The sequence below is a fragment of the Cnephaeus nilssonii genome, assembly GCF_951640355.1.
Source record: "Cnephaeus nilssonii genome assembly, chromosome: 11".
Lineage (NCBI taxonomy): Eukaryota > Metazoa > Chordata > Mammalia > Chiroptera > Vespertilionidae > Cnephaeus > Cnephaeus nilssonii.
In genome coordinates, this window is record NC_137082.1 from 5,499,879 (window position 1) to 5,527,185 (window position 27,307).

The 27,307-nt window shown below is 51.5% G+C and overlaps 1 protein-coding gene across 3 annotated transcripts in view; it reads left to right on the plus strand.

The window, feature by feature from the left end:
• Positions 1 to 27,307, plus strand: part of APCDD1L (APC down-regulated 1 like) — a 50,491-nt gene extending 23,184 nt beyond the window's left edge. The window contains exons 2-4 of one of the 3 annotated variants that reach the window (XM_079783446.1): positions 17,989 to 18,127; positions 20,810 to 21,362; positions 25,199 to 27,307. In XM_079783446.1, the coding sequence (XP_079639572.1) occupies positions 17,989 to 18,127; positions 20,810 to 21,362; positions 25,199 to 25,969 (1,463 nt within the window). In that variant the 3' untranslated portion in view covers positions 25,970 to 27,307. Of the gene's footprint in view, positions 1 to 17,717; positions 18,128 to 20,809; positions 21,363 to 25,198 lie in introns of those variants that run through there. The other 2 variants (XM_079783445.1, XM_079783447.1) reach the window with 2 other exon arrangements.

A 27,307-nucleotide genomic window follows, 5' to 3' on the forward strand; every position in this document is an offset into this window, starting at 1 on the left:
CCACAGAGCCTGTATCCCAGGAAGGCAGCAGGCACTGCACAACCGGAAAACGTGGGAAGGGTTCAAGCAGCTGCCTGAGAAACTACGCTGCTTTTCTGGGTTTGGTTATGTTTGTGATCTTTGTCAACTTTATAGGATTTGTAAATTTTTGTGCATTTTTTTCTCATTATAAATCAATATTTATTTTTATGCTGATTTTGAATTTTTGTATGGATTTTCACTCTTTTTTCTTAAGAGGGTCTTCCAAATTGAACAAACTTCAGGCTCCACAAAACCTGGATCTGGCCTTGGTAAAAGACACAGAGGATTTGGTAGGACTCTTTCCATTCTGCTCTTTAGAAGTCTGTGTAAAATTCGAATGACCTGTTTCTTTAGAATTTAGTAGAACTCACCTGTAAAATCACCTGGCCTGAATTTTTATTTGTTTTGTTTTTTGTTTATTAAGGGGGGATTTAAAAAAAAATATATATATATATATATATATATATATATATATATATATTTAATATATGTATGTGTGTGCGCATCATAATCTTTTTTAATCTGTAGTTATGTCCCCTTTCATTCCCAACATTATTTTCTCTCTTCTACACACTGTCCTTTCCTTCCTTCCTTCCTTCCTTCCTTCCTTCCTTCCTTCCTTCCTTCCTTCCTATGACCAGTCTTACCAGAGGTTTATGTGATTTATTAAGGATTTCAGGAATCCACCTGGGCTTGGTTGATTATTTTATAGCTTTGTTTTCCATTTTATTAATGTCTGCGCCGCCGCACCCCCCCCCTCTTATTATCTCTTTCTGTTTGCTTTATTTGAGCTTACTCTGTTTTTCTTGTTCTAACTTTTTAAGTTGGAATAAGTATCTTTAATTTTCAGACTTTCTTCTTTTAAATATAAACTTATAAGCGTATAAACTTCCATCAAAGTCCTGCCTTTTCCACACCCCATGGATTTTGGTATATACTGTTTTCACTTCACTTTCTGCTTAGCTCTAAGCTCTGTATATTTTTAACTTTTATTTTTATTTCTTCATTGATGCCTGAGTGTTTTAGAAGATTTTTAAACCCCCAAACACATAGAATTTTTAAAATGTTTTTATTTCTAACTTTTAATTTAGTTGCATTATGGTCAGAAATGTGGTCTGTGTAATACCAATTCTTTGAATTTGTTTTGTTTATTGACTTTAGGAGAGAGGAAGGGAGAGAGGAAGGGAGAGAGAAAGAGAGATACACATGTACACATCAATTATTGTTCCACTAATTTACACATTCATTGGTTGATTCTTGTATGTGCCCTGACCAGACTTTGAACCCACAACCTTGGAGTATAAGATGAAGCTCTAACCAACTGTTCAGGGCCTGAATTTTTTGAGATTTATCCTATGACCTACTGTATACTCATTTTTCGTAAATGTTGCATGTGCATCTCTAATTGTTGGGTACAGTATTTTACATATATCTGTGTAGATACACTCACACAACACACATACATATGTACCTGTGTGTATAACCCCAGATATAAAGTGAATTCTATTTGCTTTTTGTGTTTTTAAGTCTTCTGCATATTACTGACCTTTTGTCTGCTTGACCTGTAAATAATTGAAAGAGTTGTGCTAAAATCTCTCTTAATGATGGTGGATATGCCAATATCTCTTTATAGATATTTTTGCTTTGCATATTTTGATGCTATTTGATGAATATATCTTCCCAGCAGACTGGACCTTTTATGGAGTAATCTCTATCCTACTAATGGTTCCAATAGTAGATCCTATTTTATCTAATATCAATTTCCTTTTATTTAGTATTTGGCAAGTACAAGCTTTTCAATCCCTTGACTTTCAACCTTTCTGTGTCCTTATGCATTAAGTATGTAAACAACATATATCAGGAGTTTAAAAAATCCAATTTGATCATGTTCATTAATGGCAAGCAAACCAGATTTTTTAAATCATCTTTTTAGTTTTCTACAAATTGTGCTATTAATGCTTTCTCCTCCTTTCTTGATTTTTAAAATATTTATTGCATTAATTGGGTTGTGTTTATTCTTATTACTTTTTATGTCTAGTTTACAAGTTATACAATACTTCTATTAGTTTAGTGTTTACCTATCAAATGATGACATCTTACTGGTAATATCATAACTCTTTTCCTGATAATGGAAGGAATTTACACTAAGCCACACTAATTTACACTAATCATTTCTTTCCCAAATTTCATGCTGTTTCCAGTATTTTAGTTATGTCCTTTTTTGAACCCCCACAAAATTAGAGATTATCCATTTATCCTAATTTTTAGATTTACAACATTTCAAATTCTTCCCTCATTATAGCTTCTTTAAATCAGAACTTCCTTCTTCATGAAGTCCTGTGATGTCATGGTAAACACTCTCAGCATTGTTTATCTGAAACTGTCTTTGTTTCACCCTTGTGCTTGAAAGGTTATTTGGCTGCATACACAAATCTAGGTTGATGGCTCTTTCTCTTCTTTTTACCTTGGTGCTCCTCAGGTTCAAGTGTCAATTTATTTTTATTAACCCCACTCGGTACTCTCTGTCCTTCCTGCTACCAGTTGTGTGGAGTATTTTACTGCTTCTGGAGAATTATCAGACCCTTTTTCTTCACCTATTGCTTATCCTCTACCCTGTCTTTTCTTGCCTTCTAAGAGATAATAGTTAGGCTTTCTCATTATAGCTCTTATGTCTTCAACCTCTTTTCCTTAGTTTTTGACCTCCTCTCTTTTCTGAATTCTGGGTAATTTCTTTACATTTATTTTCCAGTTCAATTATTCCCTTTACAACTGTATCTAATCTGCCCTATGATCCAACCACTACTAGTAAGTTTTTATACCAACAACTAGTGGCCCAGTGCATGGATTTGTGCACAATGAAAGGAAATTAATTAGAAGAAATATTTTAATATCGCTATTTGCCCTTTCTCTATAATAGAAGTGTCAGAGATGAAAAAAATTAGTAAAATGCATATAAAAATAATATATAAATTGATTAATAAATAAACAATAACAACATGATATAACAATAAGACATGATATAAAAACAACAAAAACATGATATAAGAACAACATTGATAAAAACAATGATTGATAAATTAATTAAACTTATTCTAATATCTCCCTGTATACCACATTAAGAGTAAAAACACTTTCAGAGTGCTTGACTAATTTCCTTTGTGATGAAGTATTTACAACTTTAACGTCACACACTCTTCGAGCTCGAGAGAAAGCAACATATAACTGACCATGTGTGAAAACAGGTTCAGGTAGGAATATTCCTATTCTGTCTAGAGTTTGTCCTATTTGTGTGCAGTGAGGGTATCCCTCAAAATATTAGGAGACACTTTGCATTAATATTCATCGCAAATGCTGGCATCACAGGAAACTATCTTCGAATTAATTTACATGGGAGGTCAGTGTCAGATGGGGACAAATCAATTTTTGGAATCAGAACAAGCTCTCCTTTCTGCAGATCCTGTTAATACTTCAGCTTCTATTTGCAATCTTTTGATAAATAAATTTAGTACCATTACAAAGACCCCATTTACTATTAAGATTTCACAGTAGCATGGTGATTACACCTACTTTCAATTTTAATTTATGACATGGCATTCCCGAAGGAGAAATACTATTAAGAAATTTGATGGGAAAATTTTCCTCTTTAGCATCAGCCATTGAATTGATGGAATCATCACTCAAATGGTGTATTGTGCCAATAGTTGGTCTCCAGACATATTCTGTCACCACCACTGCTTTCTTTCAACTTCAGAATGCCAATGAAAACAATCAAGTTTATGATTGACAATGACAGATTGAAACACGCGTGCGATTGGCACCAGCAAGAGCTTTATATGTATCGCGCATGCACGAGTCAACGTTTATTTTTAAATTGCCAGTGCGCGTCATATGTACAAGCTGGTTGGTCGGCTGGACGGTCAGATGGTCGGATGGTTGGTCATTTAGCCTTTTATATATACGTAGATTATATTTTTATTTCTTAAAGTTCTATTTGCTTCTTCTTCAAATCTTTTTGGTCATTTTTATAGGCTTATGGTTGTTGTTCATATTTTTTAAATTTCATATTTTATTTCATTAACCATTTCAAACACACTTTCCTTTAAAATAATTCCAATAGCTGATGCTCTTGGGATATAATTTTTTTTCTTTCTACTCTCACTCCATAGTGGGTTGGTTACTTGTGTATTTGGTGACCTTTAATTGAGAACTCATGCTGATTGTTCTTAATCCATGGAAAATCTCGAAGCCTAAAATTATTGTGCTTTTCTCAGGAAAGCATTCATATCTGCTTCTCACAGGAGTCAAGGGGCACGGGCATCCTGGGACCACCCTAACCCCCGGCTCCCCGCCAGCCTCCTACCACACGCAATGCTGACACTGGCATTTGCCCCCAGGAGCGTCTCCACCGGTACCTACTCCGGCTCACGCTGGGGCCAGGGAGCTCAGAGCTTCTCTCCTTTCTGAGCAATTGCATCTCACATCAAATCTATCTGTGTGCAGCGAGGGTGTCCCTCAAGATACCCGGAGACACTTTGTAGAAGCAGGATGCTGACTTACATTTTTCAAAGATCGTGGTCGTTGCTCTGTGGAGAATGGGTCACAGGGGCAGAGTGGGTGCTGAGAAACAGGGAGGGCCATGTCAGTCCTGCAGGTGAGCAATGATGGCGGTTTCACCCAGAGTGGTGGCAGGGACACTACACAGGAGAGTATGGATCCAAGGTAGTAGAGAATCAGCTTCTTCGGTTACTTATTTTTAGACACAAAAAATGTGTGATTAGCTACAAACTTGCATTAATTTGTCATTTCTCTCCTACTGTTCATGTTTGATAAAGGCCCGTGCGGCCAAAGATGTGAGGACACTGATGCTCGTATGCTGCTGGTTGCCGGTCACCTGAAGCAGCATTTTTGGAGGGCAGTTTGCTTCAGTTTGTCAATCTATTAAATGCAAACACAATTTCTTTCTTAGGAATATCTCCAAAGGACACACAAAATTTACACCAAAATACATTTAAAGGATGCCCAACATATTGTTGCATGTAACAACAGCAACAACAAAAAATTTTTGTTTTAATTGACCACAATCTAAAGGACCATCTACAGAGGACTGGCTAACTAATTAAGATTCACCTAGATCACGGAATACTATTTTGTCTTTTCCACGAAGAGCTAAGTCTAAGATGGAGAGATCACACTGATAATTTAAGCATAAAAAGCAAAATGCAGGACGATGTGTATAGAAAGATTGCATTCATAAAAAATTTTAATAGCCAAATAAAAAACATATACATTTATATGCAGAGATCGGCATGAAACTATTTTCTGGGAGGATGCACAAGGAACTGTTAAAATAATTCACTTTCGAGGGAGAAACCAGGGCTCTGGGGTAGAAAGCTACTTTCACTTTTCATTTGACACCTTTTTAATACATTTGGAGAATTCCACTGCAAGGCATGGATTGCTTTTGTGTGAAGGTTTCAGCCTGTTTTCATTGGGCTTTTCTTGACGAGGGCACTGCCTCCCTGGCTATTTTATCCCTCGCTCAAGCCACTGCCTTGTGCCCTCTGGCCCCTCCCTCAAAGGCTGTGAATACACTTTAGTTCCTGTGGTCCCCAAAAGCCAACCTTCCTCAAAGATTTCTAACACCTATGATTAAGTTCAAAACACGGGCTTCGAATGACATGCATAGGATGATCCCATATGTGTAAAAAAATAACTGGATACATGCATGTATGTGTGTGCAAAAAGGAAAAAAGTCTAGATGATTTATTCATTCATTCAACAAAAATGTAACCTGTGTCTGCCATGGGCCAGATGGATGTTCAAAGGGGACCAGAGTCCCTCTGGGCATCCCAGACTCCAGAATCTGAAGGGTCACGTGTACCAGCAGGGTAATGGCAATTCACTTGGGGGAGTCAACTGTGGGCGAGCTTTTATGTCACCTTCATGCTTTTCTGTATTTTCAGATTCTTTTTTTTCCTGCCCTGTGTATAGCATGAAAGAACTTACATAAAAATAATAATTAAGCCATAAAACACAATCTCTCTATCCCTCTGGTTTTGTCTCCCTTCTCCAAACGCCTACACTGATCCACGCAATATGTGGACACACTGATACTAAAACAGTGTTGTTTATCTGGAAATCAAATGTAAGTGGCAGCCGGGTCTTATCTGCAGCCCTGCTCCCAGCACCCTGCTCCCCTCTGAGGGGCCTCCCAGCCTCGGCCTGCCTTTCCCTGGAGGCGTTTTCCTTAGGATCCTGTCTGGCTGACTTCCACCCTCTGTCCTCGCCTCGGGGAGGCCTGTGGACAGATGTGTGGCTCCAGGCCAGTCCCTCCCACGGCTCCTCCTGGATGTCCTGTTAGGTCCTCCAATAGCTCACCCCTAACACTGCACTCCCAGTTCTCCGTCTCTGGAGGGGCACCGCCATGCCCCCAGCGCCCGTCTGCCTTCACCCTCTCCTCCCTGCCTTCACTCCGCATCTCCTGTCCCAGCCTTGCCTGTGGGTGGGGGTCGGAGGTCATCTCCCACAGGGGGCCTTGAGCTCCCCCCTTCACTGGATCATCCTGAACACAAGCCAGCAGGGCCTTAAAGCTCTGTTCCCCAACCACCTGTCACATCTGAGCACCACTGTCCTTGGGTCACTGTTTCTCTCCAAACCAACGAACTCATTTTCACTTATTTTAAAAATAACCTGTCCCTGTATGCATCAGCCTTGTGCTAACAAGATCCAGGCTTAATGTGTCCGTTATCGAACTGAGTCAGAACAAACGTGTACTCAACCTACCGTGAGCGGCCAGCATGTGCCCCTGGGGCCATGGCAGCAGCACCAGGCCGGCACGGTGCCCTTTGGAAAGCACAGCCTTTCCGAGGGCCACTGGCTGTCGCCCCCACCCCACCCCGCACGGCTTCCTCTGTTTGAAGAACACTCCAGACCCCGAAGTGGCTCGCAGGCCTCCCGCGGCTCCCTGCCTCTCCAGCCCTCCCCACGACAACCCTCGGTGCCCTCAGCACAGGACTCATTATGCCTCCCGGCTGGCTGCTCTTCACACCTCCCTGCCAGCTTCGCAGCCTCCGCGGGTGAGGACCCATCTCGGCTCTCTTCCACCTGTCAAGCAGCTCATCGCCTGTGAGACTCAAGAGGCAGCGAGCCCCTCCTTGCCTGTCCCTCCAGCAAATGGACCAGCGGCGGCAGCACAATCCGGGCTCCACCGTGCCCCTCAGATTCAGATCGGAGCCCTTGCGGCAGCATGTCTGCCACCCCAGGGGCAGGTGCACAGTAGGTGCTCAGCCCACGTCCCGGCACCGGCCAGGCTGTGTGTGCAGGAGCCTGGAGTCTCCAGGTCACAGACTTGCCCTGGAGTTTGGGCCTCTCCACCTGCCCACTCGAGGGGCAGGAGCTGGGCACGCTCAGACTCTGCTTCCTGGTCTGTAAGGTGGGGCAATCCCAACACCTACCCGCGGCTTGTTGGAAGTCGGCGTGGGCTATTATTGGGATGGTGAAAGGAAGCCGGTGCCTAATCCTCAGGGGTCACCCAGCCTGCACTGCGCTGCCCGAGCTGTGTTCGCTCTCCCTGGACGGGAGCGCGGGTCCAGGGTCGCTGGAGAGGCAAGAATTACAAGCCTGTTTATTTAACATTTAGGAAGCCGGCGCGTTTTCCTGCACCTTGTCTGCAACACTTAAGCCAATATTTGCGTCTTTGGGATTCTATTTGTATGGTAATTTAAAAACAGGGTTCCGGACTTACGGCCAGCCTTTCTCCGGAAACTCTGAAAGCACATTAATTTTCTAGACGGTAAAATAATGCCATAATTAAATATTACCATTTCTCTTAAAATAAAATCTGGTGACTCCTAACAAAATGGGTTTTTTCGAAACATGATGTCGGTTTTCCCACAAAATTGCACTCCGGGGAAATTCCTTATTTTGAATGTATGAGAGAGACCACAAACTTAATCTCAACACAGTGTAGGAAAAATTGATTTGTTAAATTACAATAATTTCCTTGCATTTAAAATCTCCGTGTTTCCTGTAGAGGCTGACCCGAGGCCCCTCTAGCGTCTTTGGGGAGAGGCCCGAGGAGCCGAGGCGTTTTGTTTTTGTTTATGAAGCTCCCCAGATGCCCTTTCTTGTGGTTCCAGTCGGAGTGTTTGTTCTGTGTTGCAAACTCCCTTGAAAGGAGGCAAGGCTGGGCGACCTCATTACCCTCGCCCTTGAGTCTCCAAAGACATTCTCTGTGGGGGTGGAAACAGCCATTCCACGTGGAGGCGAGCATGGGCCCCAGACCCGCCTTCCGTGGGTTCCCAATTGGCCGAAGTCAGGGTGGATGGAGAGAGCTGGAGGCCCTGGGCTGGAGGCTGAGGCAGGAGGAGGTGGTGCTGGGTTTCGCCCCAGTGCCTAACCACCCCAACCAAAGCTCAAGAGGTCCCCCTTGTGGAGCCTCCCCAGAACAGCCCCATAAGTGGTGTCCTGCCCCAACGCTGTTCCCGTGAGCCCGACACCTCTGGGCACTTCTCAGACCCAAAGGCACTCAAGGGCCACCACCAGTCTCCATCCTCCTCTCCTCGAAACCGAAATAGCTCTTCGGGACAAAAGGTTCTTGGCCCTTCCGAGGGAGATCTGGTGGAGAACTAGCTCCCACGGCCCCATAGAGAGTTAAGCTCCTCGATGTGCCTCGAGATCCCTCTTCCAGGAGCCATCACCAGTCACACAGCGCCTTCTTTCTTATTGAATGTGTCAAAACTTGTGATTATCTTGCCAAACTCCTGTTCTATATAACAATGAAAGCTTCAGTCTTCTGCCAAGAGAGTGAATAGGATTCAATCCAATGGGAGAATTCTAGACACATGTTCTGTTTAGCAAATACTGACTGGTAACTGCTCCCCTAGAGAGACCCAGGTATGTCCAAAATCACTGGAAAGCTCATGCTCCATCCATCCAGGCCCGACTCCCCCACGCTCCACTCCTCAGAGCACCGGATGGAACATATCAGTGGAGAGCATTGACCAAATTTGGTAAAAAATATGAAGATATAAGGGCCAACGTGCAGATCTGGGAACACAGGAGCTAAAGTTGAGCTAACAAGGCCTTGTCTCCAAGACACCAGAACATCTGGGTGGAAGGGAAAACCTCCCATCAATCACCCTGGTGCCCCGGCTGTTCGAAAACAGCTGGTCTTTGGCTGGAATTTCCCAGTTTTCATCTGGGTGGAAGGCCCAGCCAGAATGAGGCGTAATTAGCACTATCGTGGGGCCCGGGGAGAGTTTTGAGTGAACAGATTTGTGCTGGAACATTCCTTAACAAACAAGCAAAAAAAACCCCTGGCTGATGAGCCGGCCTGGTGGGCCAGACCCTCTTCCCAAGCCCCCCATTCCTTTCCCATTCTGTGAGCTGAATGCTTCCTCCTCCCTCAGCAGGAAATGCTCAGCACGGGCTGTGCGGAGATGTCTACATGGCCAGCTGCTCCCCTTGAAAAAAAGGTTTTCAATTTGGAAAATGCAAACATAAAAGAATCGCCTTCTCCGGGTGGCACTAAGCAGGGCCCACCTTTGCCACCGACCCCTGGGTCCAGCCCGGCCTGGGACAGGTCGTGGAGCAAGGGAGCAGCAGTGACAAAGAAACCACGTCTCTTCACTAGCCTTCCCACAGGCCCACGTCGCTACCTGATGCCCCTGCCTCTCACCCTGCTTTTCCAGGCAGCCAGGCCCCGGATTCCTTGGGGCAACTTTCGACTCCCGAGCTCACCGGAAAGAGCACGTTGGAGAGTCCCGGCACGCCGCCGTGGAATGTACTTTCTCTAGAGCACACAACGCAAAGCCCATTCCCCACCCGTGGCCTGGAACACAAAGACCCTCCGATGACATGGACGAGGAGATGCCGGTGTGGCCAGAGGGCCACGTGGGCAGAGTGCAGAGCCGCGGTCACACCAGAGGGGAAGCTCAGGCTCCTTAGGATTCCGAGTTGGTCTTGGTGGGTCTGTGATTTGCTGGCACTGTCACGGCGTGCCCATCTGCGGCCCTCTCGGGGGAGCTGGAAGGGACAGTCTGCGTGCCTGTGGTGCAACGACTTCCCCGGAAAGCTCATCTTTCGCTGGAGCAGCGTGGTGACAGCTGCCACCTCCGCGCTGGCCTCCGAGGCTGGCTGGCGGGCGCCGCGCGGGCCACCACGCCCCACGTCGCCGTGTGTGAGGCAGCCGCTTCTGGTCCACAGGTTACTTTTTAGGTTACTTTTTACTTAAAATGTGCACAAGGTTCCATGTCCAAACGTTCTCGGTGAATTACCTCAAGCTGAGGATTTTGAAATAAACCAGAGGGTTTCAGATTTTTTTTTTTTTAACCAAGAGAACACTCTCTTTTTTTCCAAAGTAGATCTTAATTAGGATCCTGATATACAAACCGGAGCAAAGGGTAGGGGCTGCTTGGGCTAACGCTGGGGATGAGAGCGCAGAGCCTCACTCACTGCATCACGCCTTCTCTCCCGAAAACACTGCCAGCGGCCTTCAGAAGCCGGTGTGGAGGCCTCCAGGACGGCACCCGCGACGTGGCACCCACCGCTCAGGCCCCAGCCACACGCGGCCCCCCAGCCCCTGCGCTGCGGCCAGTCTACATTGAGTTGGGCTGTAAGTGGAAATACATTTCAAAGACTCGTATAAAAAAAACATATAAAGTATTTCATTAGTTTTCATATTTAATACATGTTGAACTATAATATTTGGGGCTGGATACAACATCATTAAAATTAACTTCACCAAGTTTTAGCTTTTTTTAAAAAAAATGTGGCTACTAGGAAATGCAACGTCACGCAGAAGGCTTACATTGGTGCCTCACAGAGCTGGTTTCTCCTGAGCTGTGTGCTGTGGATGCAGGAGCCTTCCCTGCGGGTATAACACCACCCCAGGCTCTCGGTTTGGCTGGAGCAGGTTACCAGGGTCAACAGAGGCCTTAAAGCAAAGCACCAATTCTGGATCACCCCATACTGGAAGCTCTCAGCAGGATCTGAGGCTCACACCTCCATCTCCCTCCATCAACTTCTCCTTCCTCTCGACCTGCCTGGATCTGCCTGAGCCCCAGCCCGCTAGGAGCTGCCTTTTTGCCCACCTTCCACCTCAGCCAGATTCTTAGCGATCTCACAGCTGCGAGCCTTCTCTCTCCCCTTCCATTTCAAGCCATTCCTTTCCCAATGGACATCGCCAGCCGATGTTTAGGAGGGGAACTCCCAAGGAGTGCGGGAGTGTCAACAAGGGAGTCATGTGCATTGGTTTGGTAAAGCACAAGTCATTCATTCATTCATTCATTCACTCATTCAATTACAAGTAGGAATGATAACTAGAATTATAACTAGCATATCGCGCTATGTGAAAGTGCTGTTCTAAGTGTTGTCCACATTTTAACACAACAAATATTTACTGAGCATACATTAGGAGTGTACCAGGTGCTGGGGCATCAGCAATGAGCAAGAGAGATGGCACCTGTTCTCGTGGAGTCGGCAAACTAGTAGGGGGAGCAGTAAGAGAAAGGAAGGAAAGAAGAAGGAAGGGAGGAAGAAAGAAGGGGAGGTTGGGAGGGAGAAATCGGAAGAGCCCAGAGAGACGCCTCAATAGCGGTGAGCACACTAGCACCCAGATCTTGGTTTCTAAACACCTTTCTCCAGGAAAAGAACCAGGACTCTGGAGGATATGGCTGGTTCCAGGGCTGGGGCAGAGAAAGTCCAGAATGAGCCTGGAAGACCCTCTGGCACCAGAAATTGAGGAAGTGCTACAGAAAATGATAAGCGCATGTGCAAAGAACAGGAGCTGAGCTGCAGAAACTCCCAATGTCCAAATTGGGGACAATTTGAGCCACAAAATAATAATGATGGCAACAGACTGTAACCTGTAAAGTGAAATAATAATCTGTGAGCTCAGACTAGTACAAATAACTGACTAAAGAGATGAGTGGGGACATGGGACCGTGCTCCCTTATGGCACAGTTCCAACCAATAAATTCAGAAAGAATGACAGGTCTAGAGAATGGACATTTGGAAAACACCATAGGAATAATGTTTGGAAGCAAGAATCATCAATGGACATCAATAGATACTAAAATTAGGGGTGGGGAGTATAATAAAAAAACAAGATACCTACTTTATTGCTAAATATATCCCCATAAGATAGTTCTTACTTATAAAGAGAAAAGTGGTGATTAAACAGTGGAGAGAACTAACAGACATCTCCTTGCGAAAGTGCTCGAAATTAACATCTCCAGCATCGGGTCAAGCTGCCACTGTGCGCCCCGGAGATGACGCCTTGTAGACTGTCCGTGTGGGTGAGGGAATGAATGCACAGGGGTGGCTGGGGGTTGGGGGGTAGGGCTGGGCTTTGGATGGCCCTGCGTTGAAGTGTGTCCCCAAAAGACACATTCAAATCCTACACCTGGCACCTCTGAGTGTGGCCTGACTGGGAAAGAGGGTTTTGCAGAGGTCATCACACTCGGATGAGGTCATACCGATGTGGGGGCTGGGGTCTCCACAGGGAAAAGAGAAGGCGATCTGGAGACAGAGAGGAAAGACGGCCATGTGGCCATGGAGGCAGAGACTGGAGTGACGTGGCCACTAGCCAAGGGCCACCTGGGGCCACCAGAAGCCACAGAGGCGGGAAGGAGCCTCCCAGTCAGCCTGGGGAGGGAGCCTGGCCGGCCACACCTTGATTTCAAACGCCTGGTCTCGGACCTGTGTGCTCAGTCACCCAGTCTGGGTGCTCTGTTACCGCGAACCCAGGCCTGGCAGCCGCGAGGTGACGTGACTTGGTGCCAGTTCCTCCCGCCTGCCCCTCTGCATTCTAGGCCCCCTCAGGCCATTCACCACTCACCTTTACTTACTAAATAATATTCGCTGCAAGTGTGACTTAACATTTCACAGTCAAGGTCAGACCCACCCCCTCCCAAAGCTCAGCCCTGTCCTCGGAGCGTGGCGAGAGCACAGCTGGCCACGGGCTGTGGCTGCCTTTTCACACCCTCTAAAAGCAATGCGGCACGGGGATGAAGGCGCTCCCCTGCACCTAACTCACCGGCACACCTCCCGGAACCTCGGACCCGCCAATTAAGAGAGAAAGACAGTGCTCTGCTTTTGCTTTTTGCCCACCCCCTACAGCCGAGAAAAAGGTGTGTGAAGATCTGCCATTTCTCCGTCTGCTCGGCTTCACACCCCAGGCCGCCTCCCCACCCTCCTCCGGTGAAGTCAGACCTACACTTTTCATTTTCTTTGGGAAAAAACACGGATGGTGGGGCTGAGTGAGAAACCTCTCTAGGCCTCCACTCTCCTCTGTGAAATGAGAAGGACCGCACCCACCTGACAGGTGTTATGAAGATCAGATCAGAAAAGGGCGCGTTTCCTATCCCGCTCCTGGACAAGTGCCGAGGGGCAGGGCCACAGAGGAGCGGGTCTGTGGTTGCCGGGGTCTGAGAGGAGAGGGATGCAGAGTGACTCCTAGTGAGTTTGGGGTTCCTTTCTGGGGTGATGAAAACGTTCTGAGATGGGATGAGACAGGGGTGATGGTGAACGTCCTAAATGTCACTGAGTTTTCCTTGTACATGCTAAAATGGCTAAAAGGGTGAATTTTATGTTAGGCATATTTTACCAAGAGTTATTTTTAAATATGTTTTACCTTTTATTGATTTTAGAGGAGAGGAAGGGTGAGGGAGAGAGAGAGAGATAGAAACAACCAGCTGCCTCATGCATGGCCCTCACCGGGGATCGGGCCGCAACCCGGGCATGTGCCCTGACCGGGAATCGAACTGGTGACCTCTTGGTGCATTAGTCGATGCTCAACCACTGAGCCACACCGGCCAGGCCAAGATTTATTTTTGAATTGGGATAGAGGGACACCAGCCAAGGCCCTCCAACCCATTGAACCTCAGTCTCCTCATCTGCAAAATGGGGGCACTGACAGAATCTCCATCAGCGGTGGTTGTGCAAATTACAGCTGTTGGTCCCTAGCAACGGCAGGCACTTGGCAACAGGCATCCCTGCATTGACAGGCCACCTCCCCGGGAAGCTGGGAGACTCCCCACCATGATGCAGACATGGCAGCTGATCTGAGACAATCCAGGCCAAGGGCCTCAGCAGAGGTTTAGCAAGTCCATCCCCTTCACGGCCCCAGGCAGGTTCCATGTGGGGAAGCCTGTTCCTGGCTCCGGACTCACAATAACACACCATGCTAGAGTGGATGGCATTTAAACCCCAGCAGCCTGGTCTGAGCAATTGGGCGCTCTGGATTTAATTCTGCAGGTGATTTGAACGATGCTATCTAATTTCAAATGTCCCTGCTCTTATGAGTGCAAAAGCAGCGTAATTTTTAATTAGTGGGTAAACAGTAAATAATGGATGGCAGTAAGTGGACACCACTGTTAATTAAAAATCCATGGTTGATAAAAATCAATTTGGCCCATGCGTTTAATTCAGTCTATCAGGTCCCTGCGAAAAGTTGTACAGCCTGCCCCCAGCACCATCTGCTTGCAGCCGCCGCTTCTTTAGTTAAGACTTTTCTAGGGGAGAGAAAGGAAGAAGAGACAGCGAAGACAAGAAAATCAAAGACTCCCTCAAAAGCTGCAGCTGAGAGAATTTCATGTATTCATTTCGAGTCAGCTAATTTAATGTTTGCAACCTTGACGTGGACAGTTCACGGTTGAGGGGAGATGTCATGTTCGCTCGGGTGTTTCCACAAAGCTCTGTGTGTGTGTGTGTGTGTGTGTGTGTGTGTGTGTGTGTGTGTGTGTGTGTGTAATTGAATTTATTGGGGTGACATTGGTTAATAAAACTGTATAGGTTTCAGGTGTACAGTTCTATGATAATCCTCTGCGCACTATAGTGTGTTCACCACCCCAAGTGAAGTCTCCTTCCATCAGCGTCGACCCCCCTGTGCCTCTCCGGCCTCCCCACCCCCTGCCCCTCCGGCTGTGTTTTCTATTTTGTGTGTGCATGTTCTGAATGCAGGGAGACTTCATCGGATCACATCATCTCCCGACTTAATTGAATCCTAATTTCTCACAGAAAAACAAGACGAAGTAAACCACTTCGGCAGCACGCTCCCTGAGGAGCCAGGGCCGTGCCTTCCGAGAGGGGCCGGGGGACGGCGCTTCCTTAGGAACAGAAAACATTTCCTGGAGAAGCGGAGCCTGTGGGAACAGAGCCACCCTCAGAGCCACCCTCAGAGCCACCCTCAGAGCCATCCTCAGAGCCACCCTCAGAGCCACCCTCAGAGCCACCCTCAGAGCCACCCTCAGAGCCATCCTCAGAGCCACCCTCAGAGCCACCCTCAGAGCCACCCTCAGAGCCACCCTCAGAGCCATCCTCAGAGCCACCCTCAGAGCCATCCTCAGAGCCATCCTCAGAGCCACCCTCAGAGCCATCCTCAGAGCCATCCTCAGAGCCACCCTCAGAGCCACCCTCAGAGCCATCCTCAGAGCCACCCTCAGAGCCATCCTCAGAGCCACCCTCAGAGCCACCCTCAGAGCCACCCTCAGAGCCACCCTCAGAGCCATCCTCAGAGCCACCCTCAGAGCCATCCTCAGAGCCACCCTCAGAGCCATCCTCAGAGCCACCCTCAGAGCCATCCTCAGAGCCATCCTCAGAGCCATCCTCAGAGCCACCCTCAGAGCCATCCTCAGAGCCACCCTCAGAGCCACCGGCCATTGTGCTGAGACGCGAGCTCAGCGGCAAACTCTCGGACCCTTCGGGCCCTTTGCTGCCCTTCGCTCACATCCCTTCCCCAAATCAACCCGGGGAGGGCCTCGCTGGCACAGTGGTGCTCACACCACCCGCAGAACTGAACACGGGGCCCAGTTCCCCAGACGGAAGGTGCGAGCTGCTGGCGCTGAGGCGCGTGCATCCGGCTCAGGACTCCCCACACAGTTATTCCAGAGCCTGGCCCGTCTGTAATGCCCACCCACCACAATGTCTTGGCTCCATCCCCGCAAATTTCTCTGTGTCCCAGTTAATGCAGAACCACCACAGGCTCCTCCCATTCAAGACTCCCCTTGGTATGTAATCGCCCAGCACAGGGGCCCTGAGAGCTCTCGGGAGCCCTGTGCCCCCGGGTCCATGTGGGGACCCCACTGTCCTGGCCGCTGGCTATAGGTTTTCCCTTCTACTTGGCCGATTAAAACCAATAAATCAGTGGTAGGATAAACCAGGAAGGTAGCAGGGACCTAGGCCTGCACCGCATTCTCATTCATTCCTTCACTCATCATTTGCTCATTCATTCATTCATTCACTCATTCCATCATTCAATCATTCACTCATTCCTTCCTTCCTTCCTTCACTCATTCATTCGTTCACTCATTCATTCATTCAGCAACTGCCTGTGGAGCACCCTGCATCCCACAAAGTCTTGAAAACAACCACTCCCCGTTGCCTGCCATGCAAGATGAGCAGCAGTGAAGATGCTGGGCCGGAGTCTGACCACCTGGCTTGAACCCTGGCTCTGTCACAGCTGGGCAGCCCATGCGCCCCAGGCAAGCTAAGCCATTTTGCTGAGAAGGAAGCTAAGGCTGACGCCCGTGTCCTCGGTTGTTGGAAAGGGCAGATAATGTATAAAATCAGATGCGACGACACTCAGTTAATAGGCGCCACGGTTACTGTCATCGTCACCACCGTTCTTGCTGCTCCAGCTTTCTCAACCAACCACTGGGGACCCCGAGAGTCTCCGGATGAGACTCCCAACCTCCAGGGAAGTGAGGGTTCCACTCTGCCTCATTTTCCTGAGAGGCCGCCGGCAACCACGGCCCTCAGGTCCATGTGGGGACACCAGGTGCCCTGCGAAGGGGCGGTGTGGTCCCCAGGTTTCCACAGCCCCCACCCCTGGCCCTGCTGCCATTCCTGACCCCGATGAGAAGCTGTGAACGTGAGACGGGGAAGGGGACAGAACACATCCTTCATTTGTTGCTTCACTTGGCCCCAGCCTCCCGCCAGGGCCTGCCCCCCCCCCCCCCCCCCCCCCGCTGGCCGACATCTCCGCCAGGCCCCGGAGCCCCTGACCCACTGTGGCCACAGGCTGGGTGGGAAGAGGACCTTGGAAAGCCCTTTGCAGAAGCAGCGCCAGCGGTCCGGGGCAATCGCCCGGAGCATCGCCGCTGCTGTAATATTTGGACACCGCTTGCTGCCAGGCTTCCCACAGCATCCCGCCATCTGGGCTGTGTCAAGGCCAGGCTTGGAGGAGAGATGACGGTTTCTGGCGGGATCACTGCTCTTCAGCAGCTGAAGGCCCCGGGCTCTCGCCTCCAAGCAGCTCCTGGAAGAGAATGAGCAGTCCCACGGCCAGACCTGGCTGGTTTCCACAGGATGAGCACATCTGGGGGTCACTCAGAAGGGCCTGAGGCCCCCGCCCCACTGTTCACACCCATCCTCCCCCCAGAGGCCTCCGGTTCCACCCCACCTCTGTGGGCATGGGCGTCGGCCCCAGCACCCACCACACACGTGCTGGGTGCTGGCCTGGGGCCCACAGAGGTGGAGACAGACAGCACGAGGCCTGGTCGAGGCAGGTCCGTGCGTGAGGGGCCTCGAGGGGCAGGCACAGTTCTGCTCCACACGGCAGAGGTCAAGCGGGACCTGGGCTCCTTGGTGGAGGGGTGGCAGTCCCATGCCGCGGCGGACAGTGCCATCGTCCGGGAGTGCAGGCCCTCAGGTCCCCGGCCGTGCCCAGCCACAGCAGGCGAGTCTGCGCAGGGTCTGGGCTGCGGGAGTCGGGCTCAGCACAGTGACTGGGAATCTGGACAGTCTCCCTGCAGGAGGCTTGGGTTCCACGGTGGTCACAACCAGGAGATGAGTCGAGAGGCTGATTCTAGGCACCCCATCATTGTCTCGGGGCCTGGGGTAGCCTAAGGGGGAGCTGGATGCCCGGGAGGGACAGAGGTGGAGGTTGGGGTGGGAGGGCAGCTGGGGCAGGTGGAGCACCTGGGCAGAGCCGGAACCCTAACCCTGGGTCTGTCTGCTTTGCAGCCCATGCCGCAGAGGCGGCTAGGAGAGCAGGGGGTGGCCATCTGCGCTGGGAGCCGCGCTGCCAGCAGCCCCTGACCAGCAGAGCTCCGGTCACCGCACTGCTGCCTCCACGCCTCGAGGGACCCTGGATCTCCACTGGGTAAGATCCATGTCACCTTGACCTCAGGCCCTTGAGCTGGGAGACTCTCCTCTCTGAGCCTCGCTGTCCTATTGTCTAAGAGGCCTGCTACCTGTGGCATAAAGCTTTATCCACCATCCCACCACCACCACAGAGGGAGCCTGGAAGGCAGGCGCCATGTTGGGCTTCATGCCCCAGCCACAAGCAGCAACTGGACGAAATCCACCTATTGAACACATCAAACACTTACTATACAAATACTTAATGAGTGCCTAGAATGAACTAGTACAGAGTGGGACACGCTCTAAGCATGTGAACACAGAAATAAGTAACACAATCTCGAGGTGGTGCTAAGCTCTGCAATGAAGGAAATAAAACAAGGATGTAATAGTGAGTGACCTGGGAGGGTTTTTGTGAGAGTGGTCAGGGAAGGCTTCTCGGAGGTGGTGCCATTCCATTGAAAGCTGAAAGAAGAGGAGTCAGCCATCCAGAGAGCCAGGGGAAGAGACAGGCAGAGGGAACAGCTGGTGCAAAGGTCCTGAGGCAGGAAGTGGTGGGTTAGAGAGGGCTCAGATGTCTTGCTTGCCTGTCTAATTCTCTCTCTAACCTTGCAGGCTGGCCTGCCACTTCAGGCACTGTTGCTCTCTGGGGCAATGGGCTTTGTGCTCTGCCCTCATTTGTGGGGTCCTCCCTCTTGATGCGGGGATGAAGAGAAGGGAGGCAGTGGCCTCCTCCACTCCTAGCACATCACTTCCTCTCCCGCCAGCCCCTTCCAGCCAGTCCCATTCTAGGAGCAGGGACTGGATGGGCTCTCTGTGTCCTCCATGCACCTTCTGAGGTCAGCGAGAAGCGAGATGCCAAACATCTGCTATCGCTCTGGGTGGAGGGAGGACCTGGAGCTCAGCAAAGCCCCTTTGGATGCATTCCCAGGCTCTCAGCCAACTCCACAGTCCGGGGGGACCCAGGCACCACTGGCCGGGGTCACTCTGAGACAGAACTGGGGCTCAGGAAGGGTAGGGACTGCCTGCTGGCTGCTCCTGCCCTGGGGCCAATTGCATTCTGGAACAGTGCTTCTAGAAACTTCTAGAACCTTCTTCCTAGAAAGCTCCCCTCTGTACGTCCCAGACAGTCTTAGTGCAGAGACCGAGATGTCCAGTGTGACCTGCTGCTAGCCCTTAGGCAAACCGTCCCCTCCCTGGCCTTGTCTGAGGCACGGGTGAGGAGAGGGCTGAGGCCACCTCGGCGTGTGAGCGTCCTTCTTCGTGTTTAACTCTCCTGGCACTTTCCTTATACTTTCCCTTTGCCCCGCCCTGCCTTGGTCACTTACACAGATTCCTTTATCCTTACAGCTGCGCTGAGGGACGGGATCACAGTGAGCAGCCGCTCCGTGTCCTCTGTTTTTAAGGGAAGCGCAGTATCGTCCTGGATATGGGGAGCAGAGCCACTGCCATAAGTGGGAGGGAACTGTGAAAAGAAAGTCAATGAAAACCAAACGGCATAATTGAGTTCTCACTAGGTCCGCTGCCCGCGGAGGCTCCGGCCTGCTCTCTCTGGGAGGAAGGGCGGCTGCGTTAAAGACACACTGGCTCCAGCAGCACCTCTGCTTAGCGCGGTCGGGCAGGCTGAGCCCCGGGTGGGCAGCGGCCCCTGGTCCGAGGAACACCGGGAGGGGGCACCTGCCTGCTCTTCTCCCTGACTCATCCACCACGCACCCCACTGAGCCCTTGGGGGGAGAGTCCCAGCCCAGGTGTGACATGAGTCCTGGAGTCACTTAGCATTTCTTAGCACCAAGCCCACCCCGTGCGCATCCTCACCACCAGCAGAATAGGGCCTGGGGCCTGGGGGCTAGGGCAAGCCCACACCAGTGTTTATAGGGTTTTATTGGCACACGGCCATGTCCCCACTTGCATAGGCTTCTGGCCGCTTTAGCTCTACAACCATAACCTTGAGTAGTTGCCATAGAGACCACCCAGAAAAGCAATGATATGCATGATCTGAACCTTTAATGTCTGCTGACCTCGGCTAGGTCCACAGCCTGGCACAGGCATGGGTAAAACTTGGTGGGGAGGCCAGTCTTGCCGAGGAGAGACAGGATCTGAGCGCCTCCATCCATGCTCATCACGGTCCCGCAGCCCGGACCCAAGGAAGATCCTGGGTCCTGGGCTCGGGGCCAGGTGCCAGGAATCCAGCGCAGAGAGAACAGGCAGGGCACTGCCTCCAGAACTCTCAGCACAGAGGTCCTGAGGGTGAGCACCCCTCCGGTCTGGCTGTCGTGCTGGACTTGTCCGGAGACCGTGACTGTGGGTCTGATGCCTCCCCATCACAGACACAGGAGCTGGGCCTCATCCTGGCTCACATTCCCGGTGAGGCCCAGAGTGGGTGAAAGCAGGTCTCCCAGCGGCAAGGCCTGTGCACTTCCCTGGGGCCCCGGGACCCTGGGGGCCCCGAGGGATGGTGTCACCTGAAGGAGGTGATAGGATTGAATGGAAGGGGAGAGAGGGCTTCTGCCAAAGCACAGGCATTGAGTGGAGGGCCCGGCCCCCCGAGTGGGACTCACTAAGATCACTCAGAGAAACGGAGGCTGTAGAGGCCCAACAGCCTGAGCTAAGTCTGCAATGGGGGCTTTGGGGCGGGACCCACCCAGAAAGGGGCTCAGGTGCAGGTTCTCACTGCTCTGCCCACCACGTCTCTCCCACCCCACAGCTGCGAGGTGCGACCTGGGCCCGAGTTCCTCACCCGTTCCTACACCTTCTTCCCCAGCCGCCTCTTCCGAGCCTACCAGTTCTACTACAAGGACCCCCTCTGCCAGGAGCCTGCCCACTCCCTGGTCATCAAGGGCAAGGTCCGCCTACGCCGGGCCTCCTGGGTCACCCGTGGCGCCACTGAGGCCGACTACCGCTTGCACAAGGTGGGAATCGTCTTCCACAGCCGCCACGCCCTGCTGGACATCACCAGGCGCCTCAACCGGACCCAGGCCAGCCATGACTGTGCACAGCAGCTGCCCCCTGCCCAGGCCTGGGGGTCAGGGGCCCTGTACGAGCTGCTGAGCGCCCGGGCCGAGCGGGACTGCACGGCCGCCCTGGGCTTCACCATGCACGAGCTCAGCCTGGTCCGAGTGCAGCGCCGCCTGCAGCCGCAGCCCCGGGCCAGGCCCCGGCTGGTGGAGGAGCTGTACCTGGGGGACATCCACACCAACTGGGCAGAGAGGTGGCACTACCGGCCCACCGGCTACCAGCGCCCGCTGCAGAGCGCCCTGGTGAGTGTGGACCCTGGGAGGGCAAGCTCGGAGCCACAGCCCAGCAGGCCCTGCCTGATCTGCTCCTGCCCAGGGCCTTCACGCTTCCCTGCCCCGGTCTGTGGGCCACAGGAAGTCTTTACTCTCCCTTCATTTCAAAGTAGTGATGAGTGTAAATAGTTTCCAGGATCCTTACTAATGTTAAAATGAGGCAGGCAACAAAGTCAGAGGTTCTGGAAGCTGCAGGGGTTTGCTGTCTACATTCACAGTGAGAAGAAACGTTAACTTTTATCAATCAAAGCAGCGATTTTCAATCTTCTCATCTCATAGCACATAAATTAATTGCTAAAATTCCGCAGCACATCAAAAAAGATATTTTTTGTTGATCTGAGAAAAAAATTGGTATAATTTTGACTCATTGACACCTAACAGCTATTGTTGTGTTGGCTGTTGACAATCTAAGGGAAAAAAAGTCAGTACCCCCGACTAAATAGTCAGGTGTTGCATGTTTTAAATTTTGTCAACACACCAGGGTGCCTCGGCACACTGGTTGAAAACCACTGAGTTAGAGGTTAGTAAAAAGGAAGTCAAGGTTAGGGCTCCAGGTTGAGAATGTCTGAACTTGGCACCCAAGGAACATCCTTCAAAAGTAGATGGAGGGACGGATGAGGTCAGGTGTCCCTGTCAAGTGCTCTTTGAGCCCGTAGGCAACTGTCACATCATTCAGCAAGTATTAAGTGTCTACTGTGTACTAGACACTCCAGGAATGAAAACAGGTGGGGCAACTTCTTACCCCTGGGAGCACCCCAAGGTGGGGGCCTGGGGCTGAGCCCACCCCTCTTCTCCCCAGGCAGGATTTGGGGAGCAAAGAAGAAAGCACCAGACATTCTCATAATCTGAAAACCAGCCTGAGTTCTTTCCTAACCTCAAAAGTATTCCCTTTTTGGCAGCTGATGTTCTAGACCCGTGGTCGGTTAAACTGAGGCTCTCGAGCCACATGCAGCTCTTTAGCCCCTTGAGTGTGGCTCTTCCACAAAATACCACGGCTTGGGCGAGTCTATTTTGAAGAAGTGGCGTTAGAAGAAGTTTTAAGTTTAAAAAAATTGGCTCTCAAAAGAAATTTCAATCGTTGTACTGTTGATATTTGGCTCTGTTGACTAATGAGTTTGCCGACCACTGTTCTGGACGGTCTGGCATTACTCCTTCCTCGGAGAAGGCACTGGCGGGGTCACGACCGGAGCCCACCACCTCATTAGGGAAACCCTGCACACAGAGGACGGACCCCTGGTGCCAAGAAGGACACTTTCATGTCTTCCCAGGCTGGGCTCCGGACAGCCTCCGGCCCTCTGCTGCCTGACCAGCCCGTGTGGCCGGTGCCGCCTGCAATATGACAGAGGCAGAGCACCAGGACGTTTGCCGAGATGAGGAGCACCAGATGCACGGACATTAGATGAAATGGCCCCTCTCCGGAAAAAAGGAAGAAGATTTCAAAGAAGATGCTGCATATACTGTATGTCCCTAAGTAACGGATCAGTCGTGACCTTGTGCTCTCTGGGGCCCAAGCCTTGCCCACGACCCAACCAGATGGTAAACATGAACATTTTTAGAAGTTAATTTCAAACCAATTTGATCCCCAAACTCATTGCCTGGATATAGAATCCTAATCAATCAGCCAGCACTCAACCAAGAGCATCCAAGCCTGGTGTCCCCTCTGGGGTTAATTAGAAGCCCTATGTGCTGTTTGAGAAATAACTTTATGTAACAGGCTTGAACCAGGACGAGCCTGGCTCCTGCATCCGCGCATTCTGCTGGCTGGAGGCTTGTTTATGAACACAGGCAACCGGGCCTCGGCCAAATGACGCCAGGGAGACTGACAGGCGGGTCCCTTCCTTCAGCCCCTTGAAGAGCATCAGGGAAGAACGGGCCTTTTCTCCCCTCCCCTTATAAGGGCGCCAGGGTCTCCACCGGCTTCGGCTCCGCAGAAAAACGCTTGCCCCAAATTAGCAGCCAGCATCCCCAGTGTCCTGTCTGCAAAAGGCAGCTCCCTTCTGGGGAGAAGAGCGGCCCTGGGATCACGTTGCTGTAATGCCTTATGTTCTGGGGACACACACCAGCATGACAACAGCCAGGATTCGGGGGAAAGGCCAAAGTTAGAGCGGGCTCTCACCAGCCGCACTGCCATGCCCTCCCTCCACTAGCTACCCAGCACAAACCGGTTTGCCATCATTTACTAATATTTCAAAGCACCTTCAAATACTCTGAGTCAAAACCCCCCAAATCAAAACCAATTACTTTTCTACATTATGGAAATCAAGGCAAGTTTAGATTTACTGTAGAAATAAATAATAAGCTTATAATGTGGTCATCCAAAAAAGAAGAAAAATATTTCCCATCATCCAATATTTTCTTTCCAAACCAGCACTCCCAGACACCACTTGTTTGGCACGAAAGTCACCCAGGAGCAATCTGTGAAAATCTCTTGTTTTTGCAAGAAGAAGAAGAAGACAAGAAGCTGACTTCCCAGCTGGGTCCCCAAGAAGCCCTTGCCCTTGCCCACCCTGCAAACGCAGGTGTGCGCTAGTCCCAAGTGGCTGTGCCGAGCAGATTCACCTTTCAGAACGATGCTCGGGACTAAACTCTGGGCAGCAGCTACCTTTAAAAAAACAACAAGACTGACTACTCCCTCGCAATTCGGTTTAGCGTCTGGTTGTTGTCGGCGTGTTCCCTGTAAACCCAGCTCCAGAGGCTCCGTAAGGCAGGGAAACTGTAAATAAGGCCAACGCGAGAGGAAACTCACAGCCCGGGTTACGGAGAGCTGTGGCTGCACCTGACACCGCGGGGTGGCCGGCTGTCCCTACTGTAAATGACACCCCAGTGACGTCTCTGTTGTGCGTCTTTGCAATGTCCCAGCCATCTCCTCAGCACGGGCTCCAAGCGATGGGCTCGGCAGGCAGGCGTATTCCCATCCTTGGTGCCTGCTCACCTTCCAAGGTGAAATTTCTGGAGACAGTCTCTCTTCTCCACCGGGTCATGGAGACCCAGACTCCTGGGAGGGGCATGAGGCTTTCTGCATAGAAAGAGGATGGCGTCTGACCGACAGGGTTCAATGCATCTCTGCCACACCCTTGGCGGGCCGCCTGGTCCACTGGGTTTCGGCTTCTGCTACTCTAACATGTAACCGTTGCCTGAGACATGCTTAGCACAGTTCCTGGCCCTCAGGGGCACCTAGAAGCATGAAAGGGTAGAGAGTCTCCTTGGCAAGGAAACTACAATAAACCTTCACGGCCGAATTTTAGGACCAAGCAGGCAGGGGTGGGAAAGAACAACTTCTGTCAAATCCCAGGACAGAGGGCACCTCCATTCCATTTCTCATCCATTCATCCATCCATCCATCCATTCCTTCATCACTCAGCAAATTTGTTCCTGCTGTGACCAGGAACTGTGCCAGGCCCTGGGGACAGAGCAGCCACAGAGACAGTCCCGGCTTTCTAGAGCTTACGATCTAATGAAGGGGAGGGTGGAAAGAAGGGAGGGGGGAATGACAGGTCTCTGAGCACTAGAAAGGCCCTGAGGATGCCTAGGCATGGTGGTCAGGAAAGGTCTCCCCAAGGCCCCTCTTTGATCTGAGTCCTAGAGGACGGGGAGCCGATCAAGCTATGTTCTGGGGGATCCCAGGTAGAAGGGACAGCAGGTGCAAAGGCCCAGAGGGTCCAAGAAGAGCTCAGTAGCTACTGAGTTGGAGGCTGGAAGTGGAGAGTGATGGGTGACCACTGGGCAGGCCCCATGGCACACCATCCCCGAGTGCACCCTGACTTCTCCAGCTGGGACAATCACTGCCTTTTGTGTGTCTCTTTCAGCACCATGCTCACCCCTGCCCGGCCTGCAGCCTCATTGCCCGCTCCGACGAGCACCATCCTCCCGTGCTGCCTGCCCCAGTGGCCCTGCCCCTGCACCTGGGCGGCCAGTGGGTCAGCCCCGGGTGCGAGGTGCGCCCCGCCGTGCTCTTCCTCACCAGGCTCTTCACCTTCCACGGGCACAGCCGCTCCTGGGAAGGGTACTACCATCACTTCTCAGACCCCGCCTGCCAGCAGCCCACCTTCACTGTCTACGCGGCCGGCCGCTACACCAGGGGCACGCCATCCGCCAAGGTCCTCGGTGGTACCGAGCTGGTGTTCCAGGTCACAGAAGCTCGTGTGACCCCCATGGACCAGGTCACCACGGCCATGCTCAATGCCTCAGAGCCGAGCAGCTGCGGGGGTCCAGGGGCCTGGTCCCTGGGATCGGAACGGGATGTCACAGCCACCAATGGGTGCCTGCCTCTGGGCATCAGGCTCCCGCATGTGGAATATGAGCTTTTCAAGGTGGAGCAAGACCCCCTCGGGCAAAGCCTGCTCTTCATCGGACAAAGGCCCACTGACGGTTCGAGTCCGGACACCCCCGAGAAGCGCCCCACGTCTTACCAAGCACCCCTGGTGCTCTGTAACGGGGCGGCCCGGGACTTCTCCAAGCCCCCCCAGCATGGGCCTCTGCTGCAGAAGCCCCTCGCCAGTGGGGGGTGCTGTCCTCCAGTGGCCCCTCTCCCCTTTCTGCTCCTAATTCTCGGGCTGGCCTTCCTCCAGCGGCTATGAGATCGGGACACCAGCTGTCCCCGGGGCCTCCAGCCCAGCGCAGACCCCCCACCTACCTGTGAGGAAGGCCTCCTGCCCTGTTCTCCGTCACAGACAGGTGGCAGCCCTGCCACTGTCAGCTCAGCCTGCGTCTTGGTGGCTCAGCCCCTGCATGCAGCAGCCCCTGTGGAGCGCACACTGCGGGGGGTTAGCGACTGTGACCACGAGCCTGGGCCTCGCGGCGATGTCCATTGCTTGGAGTTTTGAACACTGGCTCCCACCCTCCGTGGGCAGTTCGAGGACCTGCACCAGGGACTGGACCACAGAGCCCCCCCCTTATTCCCTGTGCCCTTGGGATTCTGTGCAATGGGGTGAGGGTCTGCCCGTGCGAGGGAGTTTCCTTCAAGATCATTAATCCGCAGTTAGCAATACACACTCAGACCGTGAATTACAGATGCCGCTCAGGCTCTCGGTTTCGGCTCTCTGGCAGAAGGCTGGTCTCTGGGGAAACTCAGCTTCCCCGAATCCCGACTGGGGGCGTCTGTGTGCACCTGCCCGTGCTCTGCCAGGCAGGCCGCCAGCGGTCCACGCGTGGGGGTAAACGCAGCCTCCGGCGCACGAGCGTGTTCCAGCTGAGCCCAGGAATGCGGCGGCCCTTGCCCCCACCATGCTGGGCTGGCTGCCGGGAACAGGTCTTCGGAGGAAAGCGGTGTGCCCAGCCTTGGGAAAGTAATTAATACTAATGATATCGGCATTACCACGCGCTCTGTAATTAGCCCTGCACAGGTGTTCTCTGTTTTCAAGATTCCCTGTGCCTCACGGACAAGGAGGGAGAAAACAAACCCGAATGTGTCTCCGGGACCGCCCCAGGGAGAGGGCAGGTAGCGGCTGCGTGGAGACATGGAGGAGACGCTACTGCGCCCCTGCGCTCTGCTCGGAGGCTGCCGCCCAGGTGGGCACAGGCTTGCCTCTCCAGGCCTGCCTGTGGCCCAGGGCCGCGTCTGTACACTGTGACATTAACTGGCATCCTGGTGGGCGCAAGGGTTTCCGGGACTCGGTGCGGACGAAGCACCCCCTCCTTCCTCCACCCGATTCCTATCTCTGGCTCTTGTCACGGATCTCGAACAACAATTGTCTGTGAGGCTAATGACGCTTTCAGAAGGAAGCCCTGTCCTTCCGTTAGATTGTGTGGGGTTCAATCAGCCTGCTGAAATTGCTCTAACTTATCTACCCATTCTTCTTCAAAAAAACCCCACACACCACCAAGTTCATATTGTCTGTGGGTCTCAGAGAGTGACGAGTGTGCCTGGCATGTTTACTAAAGCACAAGAAGTAATTATTTGTGGTCTCAGACTGCAT